Consider the following 25999-nt stretch of genomic DNA (forward strand, 5'->3'; position numbering starts at 1 on the left):
AAACCGGATTAATGAGGTGAAGGAGCTGGAGAAATCAAAATTGACTCCTAGAGGTGAGCAACAGGGTAGATGGCAGTGCCACTGTACCGAGATAGAAACGGTCAGGAGAGGGAAATTCAGGTTTAGGGGAGATACTTAAGAACTGATTTTTAAGCATCAATGTCAAGAGGCTTCAGACAGCCACATGGAGATGCGGAGGAGGCAGGAGGATATGTGAGTCCTGAGCTCTGACGAGAGGTCTAGGCTGGAGGTATACCCTCCATGTGGCCCTTGGATCTTGCTCCCCTCATGAAGAAAGAACCGGCATTTGTAAAACTGTAGACACCATCGGAGTAGCTTCTTGTCAAGGCTTTTGAAGGCCATGTTGTGTTTTGCATTGCTTGGTATCAATGTAAATACTATAATGACTGTAATACTATAATGACAGTGTAAAAACTATAATGACTAATCTATCAGAACTGACTACTGAACTGGAGCCCAGAAACCAAACAAAGAACAGAGATGACAGTCAAAGCCATGGGAGTGGATAAGGTTCCCTAAACCAATGGTTCTCAACTCTGGTCAAACATAAGAACCACCTGGGAGTTGGTTAAAAAAAACACTGATGCCCAGGCTACACCCCAGAACTATTAAATCAGAATCTCGTGAGAAAAGGGGCCAAACAACAGTCTTTGCAAGCTCCCTCCGCTATGCAACAGAGGCACTGAACCATCAATCTCAGGACCATACAAGGAAGAAAAGAGAAGAGGGTCCAGGGCTAAGAAGGGAGGCATAATGTCATGGAAGCCAGGGGAAAAAAATGTTTCCAGGAGGAGGAAACAGCCAGCTGAGTTGAAATCTGCTGTGAATGAGGTAAGATGAGGAAAGAAAACCAGCCCTTGGACTTGGCATCATGGAATCAATGGTGGCGTTAACCAGAACAATTTGAGTTGAGCAATGGGGGCAGAGGCCAGATGAAGTGGGCTTGGGAGTGAATTTAGAGGTGAGGAAGGAGGGAGCACATTCAGAAGATGCTCTGGAGAAGTCTGGCTCTGAACAGCAGCAGAGAGACAGGTGTCCTCGATGGGCGTGGGAAGTCCAGAGAAACCTTTAAAAGATTATGGCGATCCTACATGGATCTGGTATTGGAAAGGTAGTGGAGTTCCTGGTTGAAGTTGTACTTTTCTATTCATCAAACACCAAGCATATACTTAAAGGCTAGGCACTCTACAGGTGATAGATATACAATTATACACAGAACTGACACAATCATTGCCCTCGTGAAGCTTATGCTCAGTAGGTTCACTAACAAACAACTATAAGGGGTGATAATTGAGCTAAGTGCTCTGAAGAAGGGAATAGGATGCAGTAACAAAGAATAACCTGCGCAGACAAGAGTCCAGAAGGAAGTGTCAGCTGAGCTAAGATCCAACAGGCGAGAAGGAACCCCATGAAGGAATGGAGAGCAGAGTGCTCCAGGCAAAAGGGCGGGCATGTGTGATGGTCCTGAGGCAGGAAAGAACTTGCACGGCCTCTCTGAAGAACAAAAGGAGGCCACACTAGTGAACAAAGGTATGAGGGGAAAGAAAGGAGCTGGGGGCACAGATGAGCCAGGTCATGCAGGACTTCACAGGCAGCAAAAGGTGGGGGGAGGATGGATTTTATTCAAGGTGTAATAGGCAACCACTGAAGACTTTGGCTTCTATTTCCCTCATAAAAAAAAAGGTGAGGTCGCCCCTAGGAGTGATGAGGGAAAGAGAAGGTGAGGTCTAAACAATGAGAAGGTAAGAGCCTGTTCTTGTGGAGGATGGAGGTGCCAGCATGCTGGAGAAGCAGAGGGGACACTAAGCAGTGCTGAGTGCACACGTGGGTGTGCATTTAACAAGAAACCAGTCCGTCTGGTTTTGTGCCTTTCTCTATAGTTGTTAACTCCACCATGCAGACAAAGAGAAGACAGGTTCATCCACAGTTAGGGTTTCCCTAGGAGACACTGCGGAGAAGGCAACAGCACCCCATTCCAGTACTCTTGCCTGGAAAATCCCATGGACAGAGGAGCCTGGTAGGCTGCAGTCCACGGGGTCGCTAAGAGTCGGACACGACTGAGTGACTTCACTTTCACTTTCCACTTTCATGCATTGGAGAAGGAAATGGCAACCCACTCCAGTGTTCTTGCCTGGAGAATCCCAGGGACGGGGGAGCCTGATGGGCTACCGTCTATGGGGTCGCACAGAGTCAGACACGACTGAAGCGACTTAGCAGCAGCAGCAGCAGGAGACACTGACAGAATGAAGAGAGGAAGCATGTCTAACTTCCAGATTTTGGCAAGGGGCAGTTTCTGGTGTTGACAAGATCCCAGTAAGGCTTTGGCAGTACATAGCTGAGGTGTCTACAGGTAGGTAGCAGATTATGATTGAAAACAAACTGGTCAAAGAATAAGAGCCAGAGGTACCAGAGACTAGAGGGTTCATCTGCACAGGATTGAAACTTTGAGAGGGAAGACAGGATTAGGGGCGCTGAGAGAAGGCCAAGGGCCCAAGTTCTTCACTGTGTAAGAAGGCTGCAATCAGGTGACAGGGTGAAAAATGGGGTGATGAGTGGGGACACTGCCCAGTGGTACAAGCCTCAAGGGCTTGGTGGTGTTTCAGTTTTCAGGATGGAAGAGGATTTCTGGGATTGGTTACAGAGGACTGTATCCTTTGTTTAATTTCTGCACAATTTATTTCAAGCTAGCAGCGCTACCTGTCCTCACCTTCTAATGTGCAGCTAGGGTAGAGTCATGCAAGGGACAAAGGCCTACCATATAATACTTGATTTTCTGCAGGATGTCATCATTGGTCATAATAAGTTCTTTTGCTGTTGTCCCATCTGCTATGTTGGCTAAGATGCACAGTGTCTGGAAAAGAACAAAGGGCGGGAGGAGGTCAGGAAAGTTCTGAAGTCCCCAGACTCAAGCTCTTTCAAGAACCTGGGCAATTTCCCACCTGCAGTACATGTTCCTGATTCTCACATGTTCCCCTCTGAATGCCCTGATTTCTTATCCCCTAACGTCACTGCCCAGAAAAGTAACCACACCTAAAAAAGTCTGCCTTAGGTAGACGAAAACCCAAATGCTTCAGAGGCTTCTTTCTAGGCATAAACCATCACTGCTAGGCAAAGGCAGCCATGGTCATGTTATCACATAAATCAAAGGGAAAATGTAATTTATTATTATTTTCTTGAAATTCTCATTTTTAAAAGGCACTCTTACTACTAACCCACAAGGTTTCTTCAAAGCAGTAGTCTCTTGAGTAGAAGCTTTGTAGGTGCTATAACTCCTCCTACTCCTCCTTCTAGATGCTACTTGTTTCCAAGCCCATGACCTTCTAGATAGAGACCTGACCCTGTCCATTAGCCTCATGAGATGAGGACCTCTTGACTTTTTGGAACCCTACCAGAGGAACAGAAAGGGAAGAAAAATGTGTGCAGGAGCTGGTCCAGGTTGGCCTAATGTGCAGGGTGGAGGGAGCCTGTGCCAGCTGGCACTCTTGAGGACGGTGCCCACCTTGGTACTGGAAGAAGAGCCTACTCTTGTCAGCTGTTACATCCTCACAGCCAAACCAGCAGGTAGCAGGGATTAAGGTAAAGGTGAAGGGCCTGTGGCAGGGATATTGAGCCAGTGCCAGCCCCAGCAATTCCACAAACACTGGCCGAGCACCTGTAATGTGCCTGAACTCCGCCCACTCCACTGGGCAACAGGCTGAGAGAGGAACAGGACAAACTCCCTAACTCCAAAGGCAAACACACAGTTACATTTCACTGTGGTGCAACTGAGGTGAAAGCAGAACTGAGAAAGCACCAAGTCCATCCGTGTGACAACACAAGGGCAGGGAAGGGCCAGGGAAGGTTTCTTGGAGGAAGTGGCACCAAGTCCACGAGCACAGTGAGGAATCTCTCAAAGAAAAGGGACCAGAGGCGGGGATGGGATCTGAATTCAAAAACATTTTCTCCAATTTTAACCTTTTTCTTTGCTAGACTTCAGTTTGTTAAGCTTACAGGTTATAGCTAATTGAAGAGGATGTTTTCTTCCTATGGCCCAAACCCTCAAATATCTTAAAGGGTATATGGTCTTATTTTTCCTGGGTTAACAACACCACAGTGATTAGACTGTTAAGGAGTGAGTACTGAGGTTGTCCCTAGGATACAGGAAACAGAAAATAGACCATTTATGATCCAAGGCATTGGGGGACTATTATTCCAGGGTGCTTAGATCATAATGAGGAGACCCTGATATGCCCCACAAGTGGGAGAGAGATGACCTGAGGAAGATGTCAGATTTCAGTGACCTGAAATCTGGTACATGGTGTGTCTGTCAGAAGTGTTGACAGGCACAACACCCTTGAATTTTTCAGGACTGAGGAGACAGCAAAGAGGAAAAACAGGATTGGACTCTTAACTATGGACAAGAATTTAGACTCACCTAGGGAAGAACTACCTCTCTCTTACCTACTAGGACAAGGGATAGAAGGGAGGATTTCAGGAAACAGCCCTCAGAATAGACTAGGCCAGCAAGATAGGTAAGTGATTCCCCTTCTTGCAGGTAAGAATACACCCATGCATCCTCAGACTTGTCCAGCATGGCAGAGTGAGCTACAGTTCTGCTCTCAAGCCCACACACTCCTACTGTGAGTATTCTGATGGAGACAAGAAACCAAATCTTAAAGAGACTAAGTTAGTTCTTGGGCCAAGCCTATTTAACACATGAGCTAGGGAGCAGAGATAAAAGCAACACATACACACATCCAAGCTTTCATGTGAACAACTGGAAATCAATGATACAGAGTAGTAATCGGCAAATTATGGCCTGTAGGCTGAATCCAAAGCAACCCAATACCTGTTTTGGTAAATAAAGTTTTACTGGAAGACAGCCACATCTACTTGCTTGCATAATGTTTATACCTGAATTCAGGTTACAACATCGCAGTTAAGAAGTTGCTACAGAGACTGTATAGCCTGCCAACTTAAAATATTTACCTTGCCCTTTGTAGAAACAAGTGTGCTAAACCCCTGAAATGGATAATGCAGTTTTAGTATGATGCTCAATAGGAGAGGTTAGAATGGAACACTTCTTGTGTTCCTGTTTTAAGGTCAGATATGTTCACTATCTTGATCACAGTGATTGTTTCATGGCATATACATATGTCAACTTATCACACTGTATGCTTTAAATATATGTACCTTATTATATATTCATATACCTCAATAAAATATAAAAAGAGAATGTATCTTTGATTCTTTTGAGAAGAATTAAACATCTAGCTAAAAAGCAGACAGTTTAAGCCTCCCCATAGTCACCCACACTTCCCATTACCCAAACCTGTGTGAGTAGGTATCATTGGATTCTACCAAAACACCTTATTGTTGTTGGTCTTTTCTTTTGCCCCCATCCGAATCTTGCCTCACCTTTCTACCTTGCTTCACTTTTCAAGTTAGTGGAATTCCATCTAGGTGAGCTTCTTCACAGACAAATTTCTATGCTCTCCATGTAGAATAGCTTATTTTGACCACTGTGTCTTTATTGTGTTCTAGAAATGAATCTCATTTACCCTAACTTCAGTGATGCCTACAAAATCATAGTTTTTCTGTGTTCAAATTTTGTTCATCACAAAACATAGTTGTTCGTTACTGAATTTCAATAAGAATCACCTAAAATGTCTGTCTAAAATCACTTTGTCAAATCTATCACCTTCTTTGCTCACAAATTCCAACAGAGCTCCCCAGTCCTACTACTCTTGCCTCCTGGACTGCTCTTCTGAAGCCTGATGAATTGCTTTAACTCAGGAACACAGAGGGTAAGGAAGTGGGCCCAACTCTCCACAGATGATCTTGGGCAAGTTTCTTCCATACATGTAAGTGTACAGCTCAATGAACTGTGAAATGAACACACCCACAGAGCCAACATTTAAGTCGGCAAGTTGAACATTACCATTATCTCAGATCTTGAGTTAAATATGTGTGCAGGTGACTTTTTCTTTTACGACAAAATGTCGTATATACTATGTTAAAATTCTTGTAATAAACCCCAGGAACTAGAGAAAAGTAATTCCCAAACTGTTCCCTAATGAACATACAGCCTCTGTACTTTTATGTCTATCCTAAACTTGCCCTATTGAAACACAACAGAAAGAAGGGGTATGAGATAGAAATAAGGAAGAAGGATGTATGAGAGTAAAGAAATAAAAGATGTCTTCAGCATAAGGGGGTTTTCATTAGGAAGTTGCAGGAATTTGGTTCAGAGCATAGTGATACAGAGGGCTAGAAATGTGAATCCTGGGAAAAGGATTCACTCTAAGATGGTCAGAGGCGTCCATCCCCATAGTGACAGACACTGTATATAGTGCATGACACAGGGTAAAACTATAGACTCTGCTCGTGTCTTCTTCCATTCCAGGAGGAAGAATTCTTGCAAAGAGTTTCAGGGATGGTGGAGGGTCTTTTCCTTCAGACCCTTCCTGTGTCTACAGCACTTCTGAACTCAGCACCGTCTTTTGCAACAGAGTGACTCAGGAGGTTCCTAACTACTATTCCTCTTGGTACTCACACTCAAAAGATATTCCTCAAAAAAACAAGGGGGAACACATACCTGCTCTTTGACTTCAATGTTATGCTCCCCTTCCAAAATAAGAGTGACGGCTTGCATAATTTGCTTTCCGTGAGTGCTCATTATTTTATCTATGTGCTGCAAAACAATGGGAAATCCACAATTATCATCTGGAGAACAAAGAAAAAGACAATAGGAAAGAACAGAAGGCTTCCAAAAGTTAAACATTACAGGGCAGTACACAATTGCTTCATAGAGAACACCATGAGTATAGGACCAGAGGCCACAGAACCCTGTTTACAAGTATGTTGTTGCTGTTCAGTCGTTGTGTCCAACTCTTTGCAACCTCATGGACTGCAGCAGTCCAGGCTTCTCTGTCCTCCATTATCTCCCAGAGTTTGCTCAAATTCAAGTCAATTTATTGCATGCTGACGATATATTGTTTTGTTTTTTTTTTTAATAAAAAAAAAATTGAAGGTTTGTGGTAACCGTGTGGAGCAAGTCTATTGGTGCCATTTTTCCAACAGCATTATTTTTTAATTAGGGCATGTTAACAATACATTTTCTTCTTAAGACATAATGCTTAACAGACTATAGCACAGTGTAAATATAACTTTTACATGCACTGGGAAATCAAAAAAATTCTTGTGACTTGTTTTATTGCAGTGGTCTGGAAACCAAAACCAGCAGTATCTCCAAGGTGTGCCTGTATTATGTTGTGAAGCTATATTTTGCCTTCAATTTTTTGCTGTTGATGACGTCAAGATGAAGATAGCAGACACTTGGCCTGACAGAATATAGAACTGCAATCACTGAGGATTCTTGAGCCCAAAGATACTAAATAGTAAGGAAGCTAAAAAGTGGATTGGGGAGGAGGAGAAGCCAGGGACCTGGAAAATATGGTGTAGATTTACTAATACGCTTTTGGGGCACAAATGTACAGAAAGGACTCAGAACAAAAGTGATGCACACAGAAGGGAACCACCCATGTTTATCTGCCTGAAGGCCACTGACCCTGCTGTTTGGGGAACATTAGAGAACAGCAAGAAAGACCCCACAACAAGGCTCAGCCTCTCCTGCTCTGACATATGCCCACTGCTCTCCAGGCTGACACCTCTAGAGGTCAGTCCAGTCAATGTGGGCAAGGAGATGGCACTGAGGAGTCTACCAAGGGACAGAAGCTCAGGCCCCAGAGATAAGAGATTTAGGCAGATGAGAAAACCCATTCTGGCTGGCAAACCAAGTCAGAATAAAGCAACAAAGGCAGGCTCCCATCTAGCATGTAGGACCAAGAGGGGGAGACAGGACAGGCATGCAGGAGTGGAGGCCACATGGTGAAGCAGCTCCAGAACATCTAGGAAGGTGCCAGGTCTAAATATCAACTCCTGGCTTCTTTGGCAAGGGGCATGCCTTGGATCATAACTTCTGGGCAGATGTTGATGGGAGCAGAGAGGCAGGGCAGTGCTCTGTAATGTATATGCCAGGCTAGTTAATCTGGAAACTCGGGTGATTTTACTTACAGGGCGAGTAGAGAGTAGGTTTCTAAGAAGTCCCAATGTCTTCATCAGCACATTCAAATCTGAATCTGATAATAACCGGAAGAGCTGTTCAGTACTCAAGCTTCGCAAAATATCTGCTTTTATTTTTTGTTCAGCCTGAAATGCCATATTCTGGAAGGATTAAAGAAGTTTCAAGAATCACGTCTACATTTGCTTTATTAAATTATATTTTAATAGTAATTCTAATAATTTTCAAGTATAAACAGAATCTGCAGAAAATCCTTAAGGATAAGCCACATTATTTTTATAATTCCTGTTAATCACCTATAATTCTGTCTGTCAAGAGAAAAGTTAATTGTCACTCCTATACATACTCCTCAATGAGAAATATGACCACTTTCTGACATGGCATCTTCATGTCTTAAGACTTCTCAAATAAATACAAAACCTACTATTATAATTTTTAAATTTTCATTTATTTAGTTCAATTTATTTAAACTACAAAAACAAAACAGTTCACCCATTTCTCCCACCCCCACCCCCACCTCTGGAACCACCAATCTGTTCTCTGTATCTATGAGCTTGGTTATTATTTTCGAGAATACCCTTCTGGCTATCAAGTTGCTTTCCGTGTACTTTAATAACAAAATGACTGCTAACAACTATACTGTGACAAGTACTTTGAGAAAGACTTAAAGCTACTCCTCTATTATGCATGAAATAAACAGCGGGTTTTGTTAACTTTACTGGCACAAACCACCTACTGCATTCACAGTTCTCTGGTACTGCTGATATGGCTGGCCAAACCATGCAGGAGGTTCTCGGGGGCGGAGGGGAGAGATGTACCCAAGACCAGCAGCCCCAGATGGCCAGGAGCTATTTTGCTCCTTTTTCTCCTTTCTGGACATATTATAGATTACCCTAGCTTAACCTGAAGCTATAACAACATGTCTGAAGGGAAAAAAAAAAGGCAAATTCCAAATAATTCATAAATCAACTTCTGGTTTAAAAATCTCTTGTAAACTAGAGACTTAATATAATATGTGGTTATTGCCCTCCAGGAACTTTTTGAAATGAAGGATCCAAGACATATGAAAGATGAAATTCTGAATATAGGCAACATGTCAGAGCAAAAAGAGTACTGGGTTGGGTGTCAAGAAACCCAGGCCAAAGAGAATTCCAAGGTTTTATACTCTGTGAATCAGAACATAACAGCTGGTAATAAGGAGACTGATGAGAATAAGACAGTTAATATGAATTTGAAGAGTGGGCTAAGTTTAGTTTTCAGCATTAAAACTGTACTTGTCAGAGAGCCCTCAAATGAAGTCCCATTAGCCACTGAAGTGACAACCTGTGAAACAGGGAACAAGTCTACCTGGATATGCATATTCCAAAGCAACCTCTTCTGTGACGGGAGCTGAAACCATGAGCGCAGATGAAGTCCCTGAAACTATAGTGTAAAGGGAAGTGGAAACTGGGAAACGAAATTTGGGGGAGTGTCTCGAGAAAAAGCTTGAAAAGGAGGCTGAGTACAAAGTGAGGGGGAAAAAAATTCCTGGGAAAGAGTTTCAAGAAAGAGAAGTCCAAAAGCTGTTAAGTTAAGAAGAAAAATAACTGAATCTGATACACTCAGTGCTTTCCTGAAAGACGATTATTTCCATCCCAAAATTTGGGTGAAAAGACAGCAGACACAGCACAGTACCAGAGGATGAACATGGGCCGGGGACAGGCCCAGAACCCGTTTCTAGCATATATTAGCTGTGAGGCCTTAGATGATTCATTTACCCTCTAAATTCCATTTTCTCAATTGCAAGGTGAATCAATACCAATATAATGTAAAATAAAAATTACAGATAGAAAATATAAACTCTTAGCTTAGTTTCTGGCATATTGGATTGAATTATTAACTGCTATAATTATGTTTAAAAAACTCATGTAGAATTATGATTTTCAATTTCAATAGATTTTATTTGAAAAAATTTTAAGGAAAAATGGTTTTCTGACTTCATAGTTACACAGTTTTAGAATTCAGATTATTACAAGTTATTCACTAGAAACTGCTAAGAAATTATTGAGCATGTATACCTAACTCTCTTACCTTGGGCAAGCTGTTCAACCACTCTGTGCTTAGTTTTCTCATCTGTAAAATACGTATACTCTAGCTTACTTCACAAAGACGTTTTAAAGGAGACACAAAACCACCCTGCAAAGTATGTAGCTCTACACAGATATCAATGAGTTCATGATGAAGAAAACTTTTTCCCCCAAATTCTACTTTTCTTAATAAATAGGAGAACCAAGGAACACAGTGGCCATGAAACTTGCTTATATTCAAATCTGAAAGGTGAATGAAATCTTTTAGGTCCTAGGTCTTCATAAAACTGAGCCAAAAGAGTTAAGATTTTAAAAAAGAAAATTTCAGACACTCCAAATAAAACATTCTTTAGTTTTAACTTCAGTAACTGCTTTCTCCTCTTTGTGAAACATACCATTAAAGCCCAAATTCCATTCACTCGTAAAGCAGGATTTTCACTTTGGGTTAGTCCACAAAGTAGCTCTACAGCTCCTGATTCTAAAATTGGCTGTGATTGGAAAGGAGAAAAAACAGTTTTAAAGACAGGTTTGTAAATGAAGTGTATATAATATACACAGCCTGGCACTCTGCCTACGATTTCTTTCCTCCTGTTACCAATTCCAAGCAACCTTCACAAGGCAGGGAGTGAGGTGGCTACAAAAATCACCTTGAGAAGGGCAAGTGTAGGGACAATGACTCTGTCACAGATCCAAAAGCCAAAGTAAAGCCTGTTGTCTCCTTTTTCCCTGTAGTCCTGAAAGACTCAGGAGATACCCCACTTCTGTGTACGTTGACTCTTGCCCTTGTGATCTGTTACCTAGTTCCACACGCTCCCTGCCCTCCTCTGAGACAGCCACTCCCTGCTCTGCGGCAGCATGTGTGCCAGTGTTCTTCACAAACTGTGACTACGAAGTGACATGGTTGGTTTAGAACAGAACTAACTTCCTTCCAAATTGTTAACCTTATTCATCAATGTGCTGCAGAATTCAGCTTTTGGAACTACTTTCAGGACTACCTATCAATTATACAAGCAAAATAGTCTTGTACTTTTATAGTCAAGTATAGGTATAAATATTTAGTCAAATATTTTAGGTATTAAATGTGATACATTTTATACCTAAAATAGCATGTGTTAGTCTGACGACTTGCTTTATTTATGGTATTTGGCTGAAAATAGGTTTTGATAGTTTCTAAAAAATTCAAACCTTAGAGGACTGATTTACCATCACCAGCGAATGCTTGAAAGGTCTATTTTTGAAGTGGGTTCTAGAAATGTCTTAAGCAATTCAGACTTGCATACTAAGACAAAGGTCAGTGCCTTTCAAGATGACATATTTGAAGAAAAATACACTTTACTAGTACAAACTGTACAGTTGAAAAAAAACTTTTTATTTTAAAATAAGTTTAAACTTACAAGGTAGCAAGACCAATTTAAGGAACTTCCATATATTCTTTTTCCAGACTCACCAATTTTTAACATGCTGCCATACTTATCATCATATCTTGCATTCTACACACCCATATCCACATTATTTACCCTTTTTATGAACCATTTAAAAGTAGAATGAAAACATCATGCCACTTTACCCTGAATACCTCAATGAGTATTTCCTAAGATCAAGGATATTCTCTTAGATAACCATAGAACAGTTACCAAATTCAGAAAAACTGATAGTAAAACAATACTTTTATTAAAACTAGTCCATATTCCAGTTGTGTCAACTAGCCCAATAAATGCTTATACCATTTCCTTCCCTTCCAGTTAAGAATCCAGTTTACTTTTAATACTAAAAAATCAATCATGTTAATGACTCTACACCAGAGCCCATCTACCTTCCTTGCTAGCTAAATATTCTGAAGGTAGCTGTTCAGGATGATTAAAAGTGTCACACTGACTGCAACCACATCATCCTCAGCAGAGATAGGTGCTCTGGTGTCCTATCCTGCCTCCCCTTCTTTCAGAACAACTACCAGTCTCTCCCACTTTGTCCCAAGATTTCCGCTTGCTGAATGATGGTCTCTGAACCACCACCTCATTACTAATGTCTTCCTAAACACCAGTCAAAAGTCTGAAGTATTACAGTGCAGGAAAGAAATTCACCAAAATGGGACACTAAATGCACTTAGTAACGGATGGTGTCCAAACCTAGCTCGTGACTAGGCAGACCAGAGACATTTCAACACTGTAAAACTAATTCTATCAGGTAACCTCTTCCCTTTATTAAAATTTATTTCCATTTTCTCTATCATAAAAACAATGCATGCACAAACAATGTATAAAATGCATATAAGGGGGAAAAAAAATCCCAAATGTAAACCCTCCCTAAATAAGTACAATTAACATTAAAAAGATTACTTTTCAAAATAAAGCTTAAAAAAAAAAAAAGATTACTTTTCAGTGCCAGCAGTTATCTCCTTGCAATGCCATGTAATCTTGGTTTACAAAATTGGGTCTTAATTTATTCTTTAGTAAATATAATTTGAAAATAGTCTATTACTTGTGTAATTATTTTCTATATTTACAATTTTAGACAGTTCAGATTGACTATAAGCTATAATATCTTTGAAATAAGCTGCATATGCCAGGCAGAGAAGGGCTAACAGGGAATGACAGCTATATTTTAAAATTAATTTAATGCCCCCCAACATCTAAACATCCAAACAATTCAGAAGTAGTGTTAAACCCCGAGCCTCAAATTTTAATGTCAACTACTGTGAAAATTATTTAACTAAGCTCTAGACTGGGCAGAAGTCATCTAGGAAGAGAAAATCAACACTAACCTCTTTGCTTGGAGAAAATTCAAGAAGGAGATTACATAGCATGGACGATGCTACTACTAGGATTTCATCTGGTGCATTTTGTAAAACCTATGGAATTAAAAAAAAAAGGATACTATTAATAGTTTGCAATCGTGCAGGTGAGATCATCAGAATAAATGAGAACAAAAACAATTATCTTTTAATCTGATTTCTCATCTTGGAGAGAGAGGAAAGATCCACCTGACACTGAGTGAGACTTCACCTAGTGCTGTCATGATGACTGACCAAGGCCCTCAGGTCTGTCTTGCTGGAGAACTACAGCTCACTGCTACATGGAAAAGGAGACAGACACGAGTTAGGATGGGGTGCTCTGGTTTGAAGACCAGAGAACTGCTCTGAGGCAAGTTAACCCAATTGATTCCACCACATCAGGCACTTAGGAAACCACAGAACTGCCCGAGGGCCTGAGCCTTTCCATTGCTTCTGGAAGGACCTGTCTGAACAGGAATGTGGATGGATCAAACTATGACACAGGAAGAGCAAGGTGAAGAATTGGTTCTCAGGACTGGAATCACATGGTCCTGACCGTCACTCCTCCACTTATTAGACACGTGAACATAAACACATTTCTTAACCTGTCTGAGACTTCGCAACACTTCCTTGATGGGAATATTTAAGATTAAATGTCATTTGCTGAATAAGGGAAGTGGCATAGCATGGACGTAAGAACGCAGAATGCCTGAATGCAAATTTCAGTTCAATTACGTAATAAGTTTCTGAATTCCTTGCCTGTAAAATGAGGATAATAACAGAGTCTGCTTCAGGGATGTGTATGAAAATTAATACATAAAAAGATTTTAGAGCAGAAACTATCACACAGTAATGGCTACATAAAAATAAGGTTTTAAAGAAGGTAACTCCTTGCCATAATTGCTATCAGACACAATATCAGACTCATACAAGTTATACAGCAAACTATCATGGACTCTTGCTGAACTTAGAGAAAACAACACAGCATGATGACAAAGGTTAATTGCTGTTAGCTATTATCAGAACCCCTTCCTTCTAGATTCAAAGAGAGAAGGCTTCATAAGCACCACCAGTTATATGCCATATCCACTTCAAAGAAATCCTTTGCACTTGGAATCAGACCAGGATCAGGCTTATGACCCCAAAAGGAATCCTAGGAGTTCTAGTTACACAAAATGAAAATGGATCATTAAAAAAAAGAAAAAATTTGGAGAGTTAAATGATTATCTGCTTTCTTCAGCTAAATCAAGTCTGAAGTTCCCATGTTAAGAACAAACAAGAATTACAAAATCGAAGCAATTCTCCTAAAATACTGTGTTTTAAGTCTCCTGTGAATTGTTAGCTGGGTGATAAAGATCAAATCTCATATACTATGCTGGCCAATCTCTGTGTTCGCCATAATCTACTCTAAGACTCTGTTCACCCTTCCCTTCCCTTGCCATGTCCTTCCTACATCTCTATCCATGCTTTAAAGTCATCTTCTTCCAGAAGCCCTTCCAAAAAGAAGTCATTCTATCTTCCTGAGTCCACTGCTATTGTCTGTGACCTCTCTTAGGGCCCGTATTACTGTCCACTATTCAAATTCTTTGTGCAGCCCTGCCAATCTCCTTTCCTACTTACAAACTAAAGCTTTTTGAAAGAATAATCTATAATAATATCTATAGTTTAGAATAATCTATAATAATATCTATAGTTTAATTTATCCAGGCCTAAGTGGCACTGCACAAAGTGGGCACTCAAAGAACGCTTATGAATTAAGAGAAATAATGATTTTCCAAAATTATACTACTTAGAATCATTGGTTGAAATAAGTGAATGCCAAACAAGGCTTTAAAAAGTTGCTTTGTTTCTTGTCTATGTGTTCAGGAATTTACAATAATATGAATTCAGGGTAGTGTATTTTGGGAGGAAGGGACGTTCTGTGTCTTGTTAAGAAAAAAAAAAATGACTTTCAAAATGTGTATTTTGTAAAAAAGAACCATTAATAAATAGTTACTACTTGTTTCACAAAGTTGCTTTACTTTTATGATTCATTTAAAAAAATATTATTTGTTTTACAGAGATTCATGTGCTTTTACCAAGTTTTATTCTCAAATTAGATAACACTAAATGATAAAACAGAAGACATGCTAGAAAAATTCAAGAAATTCTTGAAAGCAGTATCAGATATAACATACGAAATTTAGAAGCTGACATCCAACACTGACCAAATAGAATTTCACCAAAATAAGAACAAAAAATAATCCACAAATGAAAGTTTTAGTTAAAACTGAATGCCTACTCTTCTATAGTTTGCTAATCAACATTTAAAAACAACAGACAAGAAAAAGGGGGAAAAGAATCAATAGACATGCAAGCAATCTCTGAACTAAAAAAAACCTAAAAGTACCTGAAATAAATCACTCATTTACTTTCAGGGATTTAATACTATACTTTAAATGTGCAAAACAGTAATAGTTTGATGGTAATTATACCCACATGTACCCAAGTGCACAAATCCTTTTAGACTGCTCACCCAACTTGTGCCCAGGCAGAACTAGTCAGAAACCACTTCTGATTCATATGATAGAGGGGTACTAAGCTGAGCAATCAGAATGAGCAATGAGCAATGGCTCCAGAGAAAATATCTGGAAGCTATTTTGGGAAATAGTAGAGCACTTAAAAAAAAATCTTGAATGGACAGAATCAATAAACTAAGATGAAGCTGCTACAAAAAAAGGTGAAATCTAAGAACAAGAAAGAGTGGCAACAGTAAACTCCCTTTCCTGGGGAAGGCACTGGCCCAACCCTTCCAGCTGGTGCCCAGCTTCCACCCGGTGCCCACGGCGCACCCTCCACCACAGTCCTGAAGGCGGCTCAGTCCTCCTTCACACACCACATGTAATGTTTCTGCTCTTCAGGCTATTCCTCTCTAGGAAATCCTCCTGCCTTCCTTCTGCCTTCAAAGTCACTTTATAATCTGACAGAAGCCTCCCCCGACTATTCTGACTAAGTCTACCACACAGAAGCCTCTACTGTAACTGAGGCTTTAAGCTGAGGGCAAGAGCTCTGTAGTACAAATTTTTGGTAGACTTACTGTGCCCAGAGGCTTTCACAGTAGGTACTAAAAAGCAAAACAAAAAGCAAAAAACTTAGACAAAAAAAATCTGCAGATCAAACGCAAAGTATACAGTTGCTTAAAAAAAAAGAAAAAAGATGGTGAGACCACAGTGACCTGTGGTTCTGTAATGTATGAGGGATAACATTATTAGCAGAAACCTGATGCATATTCTAAGTCTCAATTCAGATAATTCTTTCACCTAAACCACCCTTTTTTGTGTGTGTACCCTCAAAGGAAAGACCTTTAGGTCTTAACAAAGAAGTCTTTCTGGAATGGAGAGGCAGGAAGTAACAACTTTTTAAAAATATTAAGGGAGTGCCAAAAGACTAAGAACAGGTTATATCTGTAAATGGCTGATTCCTTTCTTTTTTAACAACTAAAAATCACAAAGATAACTCTGGATCTAAGTCTAAAGTGTAATACTAGTCACGGAGGAAGATCCGATGAATAACTGAAGTTTTATTTAATGCAAGAAAGCCAGGTGTGGACTTCCCTTGTCACACGAGATGCTGACCTCAGAAACACAGTCCGCCTGTTCTAAAGAGGCTTAGAACATAGATCGGAGGAGGTAAATGTTCACAACGCTTTAACATAAAAATCAGACACACTCCTAGGTCAGGGAGAGCTGTCAGCTACCTTGCCCACTAATGGCTCTGCGGGAATAGGTGTGGACTTGATGTTTTCTTCTTACCTTCATTAAAGGTTTCCACACGGCATGATCCTGGAAACTGGTTCGAAGCTGCTGCACAGATCTAGATAAACTGTGCAAACATCTACAAAGAATAATCAAAATTAGCTTCACAAGAAGCCAAAACTTTTCCTTTTAAAACACACTGCTGGGCATTGCACAATTACTAATATACATTTCAAGTTTATCTACACACAGCGTTAATTCAACTACTTCAGGACTTCATGGGCTTTTCAAGCTAGTTTCTCTGTTAAATAGTGTTACACACTGTATGAATTCACCTGAGAATACTGTCAAGTAACATTTGGATTCTGTGCTTACTCGGTGAAGGTCCGGAAAGGAAAAAGGTTAAACACATGGCAAAGGATTTTTATTCAGGCCATTTAAAGCTCATACCTGACGGCAGCTAACCGCACCTTGACACTAGACTCAGACAAGCCAGTCACAATTCGGTCCATCATATTTTCAGTGTCAATGATCTGGAGAAAAAGGTTAATGCTGCATAAATAACAACACGAAGATGACAAACTTCACTGCTTGTAAATGCAAGTATGTTAATGTCCATTTTACGCTTAATGCTGTTTTTAGCAAGAGTTTTGGCCTCTGGAACAATCACTTTGCAGTGGGGGCAGACAGCTGATCAGAAAGGTGTGACTACCCCACCAAGGAACTGCCAGGCGGAATGGTAGGCGTAAAGGGCAGATTATGTTTTCTTTATTTTTAAAGACACTTAAAACAATAATTACATGTGATAAATATTGTGGTGGTGTTGCATAAATAGTTTTGAGAAAAAGCAAGATATAACTGAACTACCATTGGGCAGGTTCCTGCCAGAGTGAATTTCTCGAAAAATCATGGTCCACACTCAGTCCTTAAGAAATCTGTGGGTTTCTCACAGAGCCATCCTGTGGCCACTCTCTTACCAAGCAAACTGAAACTAAGCTAAATATTTAGAAAAGTAATCTTTGCCAACTTTCATTGTAGCACTAAGTCCTGCTACTTGTAATCATTACAGTCATGAAGCTTTATTATTTTTTAAATTTAGGAAAAAGAAAGCCTATGATTTTCCAATGTAGAGGCACAAAATAGTATGTGGAAGAAATTAATTTGTGTGGTCCTATGAAAAAACAGCATATTAGAAAAAAAGCTAATGCAATCACAACACAAATATTAACAAAAACAACTACTATTTGTTGAGCACTTCTATGTGGCAGGCATTGTGCTAGTAAGTATGTTACATTCTGAGAATTAAGCCTTTTGTAGGCATTATTATTCCCCATCAGCACATTAGGAAATTGAGGATTCTAGATAACTGAGAGTTTGCCTAGCATCACAGAGCTGAGATAGGAATCCAGGCATCAGACTCTGGAGTCCTCATGCGCAGCCACACTTGTAATACTGCCATGGTTAGAGAAGGGGTGGGTCTGTGCTCATCAGGTAGCTCCCAGTGCGGGCAACACAACTGGAGTCATTATTTTCACCCGGGAGAACACCCGGTTGGGCAAACACGTACAAAGATCACCTGTGGAGTTTAACAAATTCCCAGGCCAATTAAATCGGATTCTCTGTGCTGGGCCCAGGCACCCGTATGTTTTTAGAAAGCTCCTCAGAGTCCAGTGTGCAGCAAGGTTGAGCGCCACTGACCTACGCTAAAATGAGAGGCGTTAGAAGCCTGCCCTCAGAACAGGACAGGATGGGAAATCTCAGGATGTTCAAGCCAAACGGGACGAGAAGAATTGAAATGAACGGTGCCTGGGGGAAATCTCAGGATGTTCAAGCCAAACGGGACGAGAAGAATTGAAATGAACGGTGCCTGGGAGAAAGACCATCGACTATTAAGAACAGGCAACCACACTGCAGTCATAGGGCAGGAGGAATGCTCATTTTAAAAAAGAAAAAAAAAGTAATGATTTGCAGGTTCCAAAGTGGCTGATGAAAACTTACATGTTGATCTATTTCTCAGCCTAGATCAGACCTCATCTCATCCTTACCTTTGTGTCCTCCCTGTCATCTCCAGCCCCTGAACACCACCCTTCTCACTGTCTATCAACCTGACCCTCATATATCTTCTCTTTGACCTGGATGTCATGCTCAGATACTCCACATATTAATTAGACTCCTTTCCACTGTCCTCCCACCACTCAGTTCTGTTGCAGATCCCAAAATGCTGACTATTTACAATAGCTAGGACATGGAAGCAACTTAGATATTCACAGAAAGATGAATGGATAAAGAAGATATGGTACATATATACAAGAGAATATTACTCAGCCATAAAAAGGAACAAATTTGAGTCAGTGGTAGTGAGGTGGATGAGCCTAGAGCCTGTTATACAGAGTGAAATCAGAAAGACAAAAACAAATACTGTATATTAACACACAAATATGGGATCTAGAAAAATGGTACTGATGAAAACTATTTGCAGGGAAGCAGTGGAGATGCAGATGTAGAGAACAGACTTGCAGACACAGCAAGGAAAGGAGTGGGTGGGACGAATGGAAAAAGTAACAATGACATATACATTCTATTATGTGTAAAACAGATTACTAGTGGGAAGCTGCTGTATAGCACAGGGACCCCAGCCTGGCACTCTGTGATGGCTGAGAGGGGTGGAATGCGGGGAGGAGAGAGAGGCTCAGGAGGGAGGCAACTTATGTATACTTAATGGCTGATTCTTGTTGTTGTATGGCAGAAACCAAGAACATTGTAAAGCAATTTTCCTCCAATTAAAAATAAACAAACAAAAAACCCTGCTGATATTAGAATAAAAAACCCACCAACCCTGCCTGCCTGGTCCCAGGGCATGCCACCCTGGCTCACGGTGGGCCCATGAGCCTCGCACTCCGCTGCAGGAGACACCGTTTTTCTCACAATGTTTATCTCCTCCTTCTAGTGCTTCTATTCTCCCTCATACCCTCAGTCCTTCTGTGCTCACCTCATTCTCCAGGGACACTGCTTTCTTTCTGGGACACAAGTTGCCTCAACTTCCTTCTTCTCATTAACATGTCTCCATACTTTTCTTCACTCCTGTTGAGGCTGGGTACTTCCAGCTCAAAGCCCTTCTCGCTTCTCCACTCCTCTTCTTCAATCTTTACTCTGCTCTACCCCACTGAGTCCCCTTCCTACGTCTGCCCCACTGCCCATTCCCACTTCTATTTAAAAGACGTAAGTGCCCAAACTTTAGACTTTTCACCCCTTCCCTTCCTTAAATGGTCCCAAAGCTCTGTTCATCCTCACTCTACATAAATGAAAAGGCTGTGACTTTGAAATCAGCTTGATATGGATACTTCCTTTTCCTGAACTTTAGCTTCATATTCCTAACTGCCTGCTCAATGCAAACTTAGTTTCCATGAAATCTAACCCATTATGTCCCACACTGAGTTATCTTCCCTCCTAAATGTGCTCGTTCCTCATGTCTGTCTCTGTCACTCTGTTAAAGGTGTTATTATTCTCCCCATCACCCAGGCGCTACATTTGTTAATTCTGATTTCATCTCTTCCTGAACACCCAATCAAGTGATTTTGCACTCTACACCTTTTATTCATTCTCTTACTGATCTCACTCCAATAAACTTATTAGGACCTTATTATTATTTCTTTGGGATTACAGCCTTTCCCAAGTTATCTAATCTTCTGTGCTACAGCAACTGTCAAAGACTGCTTGACTGACAGGTCCCTTTAATCAGGCACTAGCCACTGTTCTTGACAAAGGCAAGGCCAAACCACGGGCCTTCGGCACGGGAAGGAGATTAGAAGTTGGGGCAAAACTCTGGGCACTGAACAGCTAGATGCAGAAGTCCCAAAGCTCCTCCATGACTTGGGAAGTAATTCCTACTTAAGAATAAGAAGGGATAACTTGGGAGAAACAGTTCCCTGTATTGAGTGTAATCACATTACCAGAAAATAAAGTGTTGAGGGCTGGGAAAGGCGCAGGGGCAGGGACACCTGATTACGCTCCAAGACCCGAGAAATACTATTAGACTGGCTCTGCTGCTTAAGAAACCTGGGCACAGTAAATACAGACGTGTTAGAGGCTCCTGGACAATATTTATCGGCCACATCCCACCAAAGATGGAAATCTGCCAAGGCACAGGACAGGTGTAGTAGTCATGTAGACATACAGATCCATTCCTGCGTCTGAGCAACTCGCTTGACCTCTCTGGGCCTTCAGGAAAATGAGGGGATGCAACAATAATTATTTTACTTCCAATTCTTTGAAGTTAGGGAAATAAAAATTGTATAAGTCTGTCTGGGCAAAACTGCAGTGATGTTCAGAAATGACATGGGGAGCCAGGTTGGTTAGAAGAGAATGGAGATAGTGCAGGACAGGGGGACAAAATCAGGGAGCAGGCAAGGAAGGGCAAACAGGACACAGCTCCTATTTACATGCCCGCATTTATCTATTCAGCAAATATCTGCGTGCCCCCTGAGTGCTAGGCATGGTTTTAAAACTTGAAGATACAGTGATGGAGGAGAGAGAGCCCTTGTTCCCAATAAACTTATAGTGTTGAATAAGCAAGTGCAATCAACTATTTAATGAGTGCCATGGCACTTGAATCTATGTCAGTAAGAGCACTTTAGGAATGACACAAGTCATAGGTCTAAGGCAAACAGAGTGAAATAAGTACAAAAGGTAAGTAGGAAAAACGCCCATTCTTAAGAGTGGGAGTTCTATTATCAACTGGGAAGTGGACATTAATTCGAGCAGAAAATGTTCTGGCTCAGACCAGAGAACACTGGAGAACTGTGCTAGTGGTCAGTCACTGAGACATAGAGTGGAGCTTTGAACTTTCTTTCAAGTTTCCTGGGGGGTGTGATGGCTAACACTTCGGGGATAGAGGGGAGCTTTAAGGTAGATGGAAAACCTCGCTCCTGATTTAGGATATCAAGTAGTAGAACTATCTGGAAGTATATTCCCTTCAGACTATTGGTCATAGTCTATCAACATGTCTGCAGTAGGAGGCCCAGATTTGTAACTAAATTCATCATAGCGGAACCCTCCTAGGGTTCCAGAGAGCACACTACTTAAGTGTCTGACCTACCTTTTCCATTAAGGTATCAGTCGGGGAGCAAGTGGGTAAAAATGATGCAAAGTCAGAATGTGAATGAATTTAGGTTTCAAACTCCAAAGAGTGCCCTGAGAGGCTACATGAATGAGCAAAAGGATCTAACTGCAATTGTAGCCTTGAGCATACTGAGACATCTATGCAGGGATAAAAGGAGCACTGTAGTGAATACACTAACCAAAATGAGGATTAAAATGTGATTCTGTTCAGTTCAGTTGCTCAGTTGTGTCCGACTCTGCAACCCCATGGACTGTGGCACACCAGGCCTCCCTGTCCATCACCAACTCCTGGAGCTTGCTCAAACTCATGTCCATTGAATCGGTGATGCCATACAACCATCTCAACCTCTGTCACCTCCTTCTCCTCCCACCTTCAATCTTTCCCAGCATCAGGGTCTTTTCCAGTGAGTCAATTCTTCGCATCAGGTGGCCAAAGTATTGGAGTTTCAGCTTCAACATCAGTCCTTCCAATGAATATTCAGGATTCGTTTCCTTCAGAATTGACTGGTTGGATCTCCTTGCTGTCCAAGGGACTCTCAAGAGTCTTCTCCAACACCACAGTTCAAAAGCAACAATTCTTCAGTGCTCAGCTTTCTTTATAGTCCAACTCTACTGGAAAAACCATAGCTTTCACTAGACGGACCTTTGTTGGCAAAGTAGTCTCTGCTTTTTAATACGCTGTCTAGGTTGGTCATAGCTTTTCTTCCAAAGAGTTAAGTGTTTTAATTTCATGGCTGCAGTCACGATCTGCAGTGATTTTGGAGCCCAAGAAAATAAAGTCTGTCACTGTTTCCATTGCTTCCCCATCTATTTGCCATGAAGTGATGGGACCGGATGCCATGATCTTTGTTTTCTGAATGTTGAGTTTTAAGCCAGCTTTTTCACTCTCCTCTTTCACTTTCATCAAGAGGCTCTTTAGTTCTTATTCACTTTCTGCCGTAAGGGTGGTGTCATCTCTGTATTTGAGGTTATTGATATTTCTCCCAGGAATCTTGATTCCAGCTTGTGCTTCATCCAGCCTGGCATTTTTCATGATGTACTCTGCATATAAGTTAAATAAGCAGGGTGACAATATACAGCCTTGACATACTCCTTTTCCAGTTTGGAGCCAGTCTGTTGTTCCATGTCTGGGTCTAACTGTTGCTTCTTGGAGGTAGGAAAAAGTTTGGAATCAAATCCAGAGAAACAATTTTCAGGTCACCTGGGAAGGAGTTGGCAGTGGCCACTGCCACAGTAGCTCTCTGACCCACGTGAAGTCTAACAAAGCACTGGATAGCTTCTCAGATGTGGGGCTGGAAAGCCAAATACAATAAAACACATTCTCCAAGGTGTCTTTCAACAACCCTAGTACTGTGCTGTAGAGTTAATAATGATGGACAGCCAGTCCTAGTCCCTGCAAAGGATCTTTACGTCTTTCCAGGTATAAGAGCAATGACAAGTGGGGTCTGAAGTTGTTCTACCTCATGGTTCTTGGAGATTCCTCACCATAGCTCAGCAAATATGCCCTGTGGCATAGCTTGTTGAATCTGCTCTGAGAGAAAGATACACAGACATTGCGTCTGGCCAGGAGGAGTATTAGTAACGGACTGAATTCTCAGAGTGGAGTCATCTCTCTTTCCCTGCTCTTCAAGGGGACTGGTTTGTACCTTTAACTACAGAATTAAAGCATATAAAAAATGCTGTACCCCAAACTGACCACATTTGAGGTCTGTGGGCTAGGTGCTATGTACCCTCTGCTGGTGTCTTCATCACTACATGCTTTTGATAAGCTTTTTGTCTCTGACATTGGAGCTCTCATAGGGGCAGATGAAGATCTATTGGAATAGCATGTGAGGCCCCTGTTTTGGGACAGGAGATCCCTATGGCCTGGGGGAGAGAAGGGGTCAGCCTAGCAGGTCAGGGGGAAAATGTGGAACCCAGATTATCCTAAGGCAGAGGTGCATGGCATACATGGGAATATTACCAAGTTAAAGGTGAAAGTAAAAGTCGCTCAGTCATGTCAGACTCTTTGCAACCCTATGTGGCCTTGGCTTACAAGGGAATTCCCCAGCCCTCCATGAGCTCTAGTGGATCTATGACTTAGTTGTGGCCAAGTCATAAACCACCTCTTTCTCAGAAAACTGAAGAACTGAAGGGTCAGAGAGCTAAAAACAAAACAGAAACAAAACAAGACACAGCTACTCTTCCAGCACGATCCAGGATGAAGCATTTTCCAAGTACTGCAAACTTCAGAGTGGACTTTGAACTTGATGAAATTAGATGAAGATGTGGAAATGGAAACCAGGCAGATTCTTAGCGGCATCACCAAACTTCTTAGACAATTCAAAGCAGGTGGGCTCAGTTATTTATGCTAATGTGCACAATGGCCAGATAAACACAATTCCAAATGGGCTTCCGTGAAAGGTTCCTAGAAAGAGTTCCAACAGAGGATAACAAAACAGAACTGTCCAGAAAGAGTGAAGACTTGGAATCAAACTTTTAAGTCAGAAGACACTGCCATCTAAGATGATAAAGTATCAAATCCAGAAAGTCTAGTTAAAGCAGCAAGGACCAAGCAGTCAAGCAGACTGTAGCACAAGGAGGTCAGGGAGAAAAAGTAGGTCTGGCAAGGAAAAAGGATCTACAAGAGCCCTGAACTTGCTATGTCAACACTTCAGTGTCACAAGTGTCAGTCTCAGGGCACACACTTGGGTCTTCCTACTTGGAGCCATTTACATAAGGTCCAGCCCCTCATCTAAGTTATCTTTTTAAAAGATGAGCCCTGTGAACACAAGATCAGATGACAGTGGAGTTGGCTGGCTTTGGAAATGAGGTAAAGGCTAGGAGGATGAAGAGGGGTTAAGAGATAACGAAGTAAACACTGGAGTGAGGTAAGTACAGCCAGCTGATCTGGTAGACTGAGTAGCATTTGCAGCGGACTGGGGAGGGATCTGTTCCTACAAGTAGAAAATCAAACTTTTCCTAGGTTTTAGGATGTGAGCATACTGATTTTGCCACAGAATACTTTAACTAAAGGATATGCTGCCATGCATATCATGGAAATGCTCGAGCACTTAATATTTATAACTCCTGAGTACATCCTCATGCCATTACTCCTTTATTAAAACAAAGCAAAACAAACTAAATCCCCCAAAGTACATGGCCTTCCATGAATCAAGCAAGGACAGCTGCAATGCTAGCTCTTAAACAGGTTCAACTGGAAACCCAACCCTCTTACTGAATTCTCGTGGCATTAATGGCAGCAGACATAACTCTCTGAAAGAACTAAATGAACTTATGGCTGTTAATTTTTACTTGAATAATGTTCAAATCTACACAGATTTTGGAAATAAACTCTGTAAAGGTTTAAAAATCTACAGAGGTCTTAGAAATAAACTTCTTTATTGACAATGAGGTCTTTGAAGTTCAGAAAGATTAAGTCACTGATTCAGGTTCTCTAGGCAAAAGGCAAATTTGGGGCAAGACAATTCCACCTGATTTTCTGGCTTCTAGTTTGAGGGCCTTTCTGCTCACTGTGCTTAAGGATGAGATATTTGCTTAGCCTCAGTTATGAGGCTGAGGCCTGAGTTTGAAAATTAGGAATGAAGAGAACTTAAAAGTTTTCAGGGTTGTAGGAACTACAGATTACCTATTGACATCCTAGGCCAATAAAGATTAATATATACTACACAAGGCAAGAAAGGGCATTGCTAATAAGCTAGACAAAGATAACAGAAAAGGTCTAATTCACAACACCTACATGAAAGAAAAATGACAAATCATTCAGCCTGGGTTGGGAGTATAAATGCCAAGGATCAGAGAGGTTGCAAGTCAATGAAGAAAAGTTAAGAGAACACTGAAGAAACCACAAGAGTGAGTTGTACTGACTGTGAAATTCAATTCCCTTATAATCTGCTCTCCATTCTAGAAGCAGGACCCAGCTTCAGCAGATACCAACTAAACAGACTAATATTCTACTGTTCTCAGGCTGCAAGCCCTACGTGCTCTGGATGAGACCTGCAGGTTTTCCCCAACTACAGCCTATTCTGTCATATTTTTGCCACTGCTCCATACAAGATTTTCTGACATTTTCCTCTAGCAAATATTTAAAGAAAAAAGGGTAATTTTTTACCGGAGACTTTTTTTTTCTCTAAAATATACACAGTTTCAGCTCAGACGGTAAAGCGTCTGCCTACAACGTGGGAGACCTGGGTTCGATCCCTGGGTCGGGAAGATCCCCTGGAGAAGG

General features: G+C 41.2%; 1 protein-coding gene across 6 annotated transcripts in view; it reads right to left on the reverse strand.

Annotated features, from left to right (window-relative positions):
• ARMC8 (armadillo repeat containing 8) overlaps positions 1-25999 on the reverse strand; it is a 109144-nt gene that overhangs the window by 9857 nt on the left and 73288 nt on the right. For 3 of the 6 annotated variants that reach the window (XM_027545299.1, XM_027545292.1, XM_027545274.1), the window contains 8 exons: positions 17104-17186; positions 16711-16792; positions 12911-12997; positions 10545-10637; positions 10154-10195; positions 8077-8226; positions 6599-6694; positions 2777-2872 (listed from right to left, as the gene is read on the reverse strand). In XM_027545299.1, the coding sequence (XP_027401100.1) occupies positions 2777-2872; positions 6599-6694; positions 8077-8226; positions 10154-10195; positions 10545-10637; positions 12911-12997; positions 16711-16792; positions 17104-17186 (729 nt within the window). The remainder of the gene's footprint in view (positions 1-2776; positions 2873-6598; positions 6695-8076; positions 8227-10153; positions 10196-10544; positions 10638-12910; positions 12998-16710; positions 16793-17103; positions 17187-25999) is intronic. The other 3 variants (XM_027545301.1, XM_027545284.1, XM_027545303.1) reach the window with 1 other exon arrangement.

This window comes from Bos indicus x Bos taurus, chromosome 1 (assembly GCF_003369695.1).
Source record: "Bos indicus x Bos taurus breed Angus x Brahman F1 hybrid chromosome 1, Bos_hybrid_MaternalHap_v2.0, whole genome shotgun sequence".
NCBI lineage: Eukaryota > Metazoa > Chordata > Mammalia > Artiodactyla > Bovidae > Bos > Bos indicus x Bos taurus.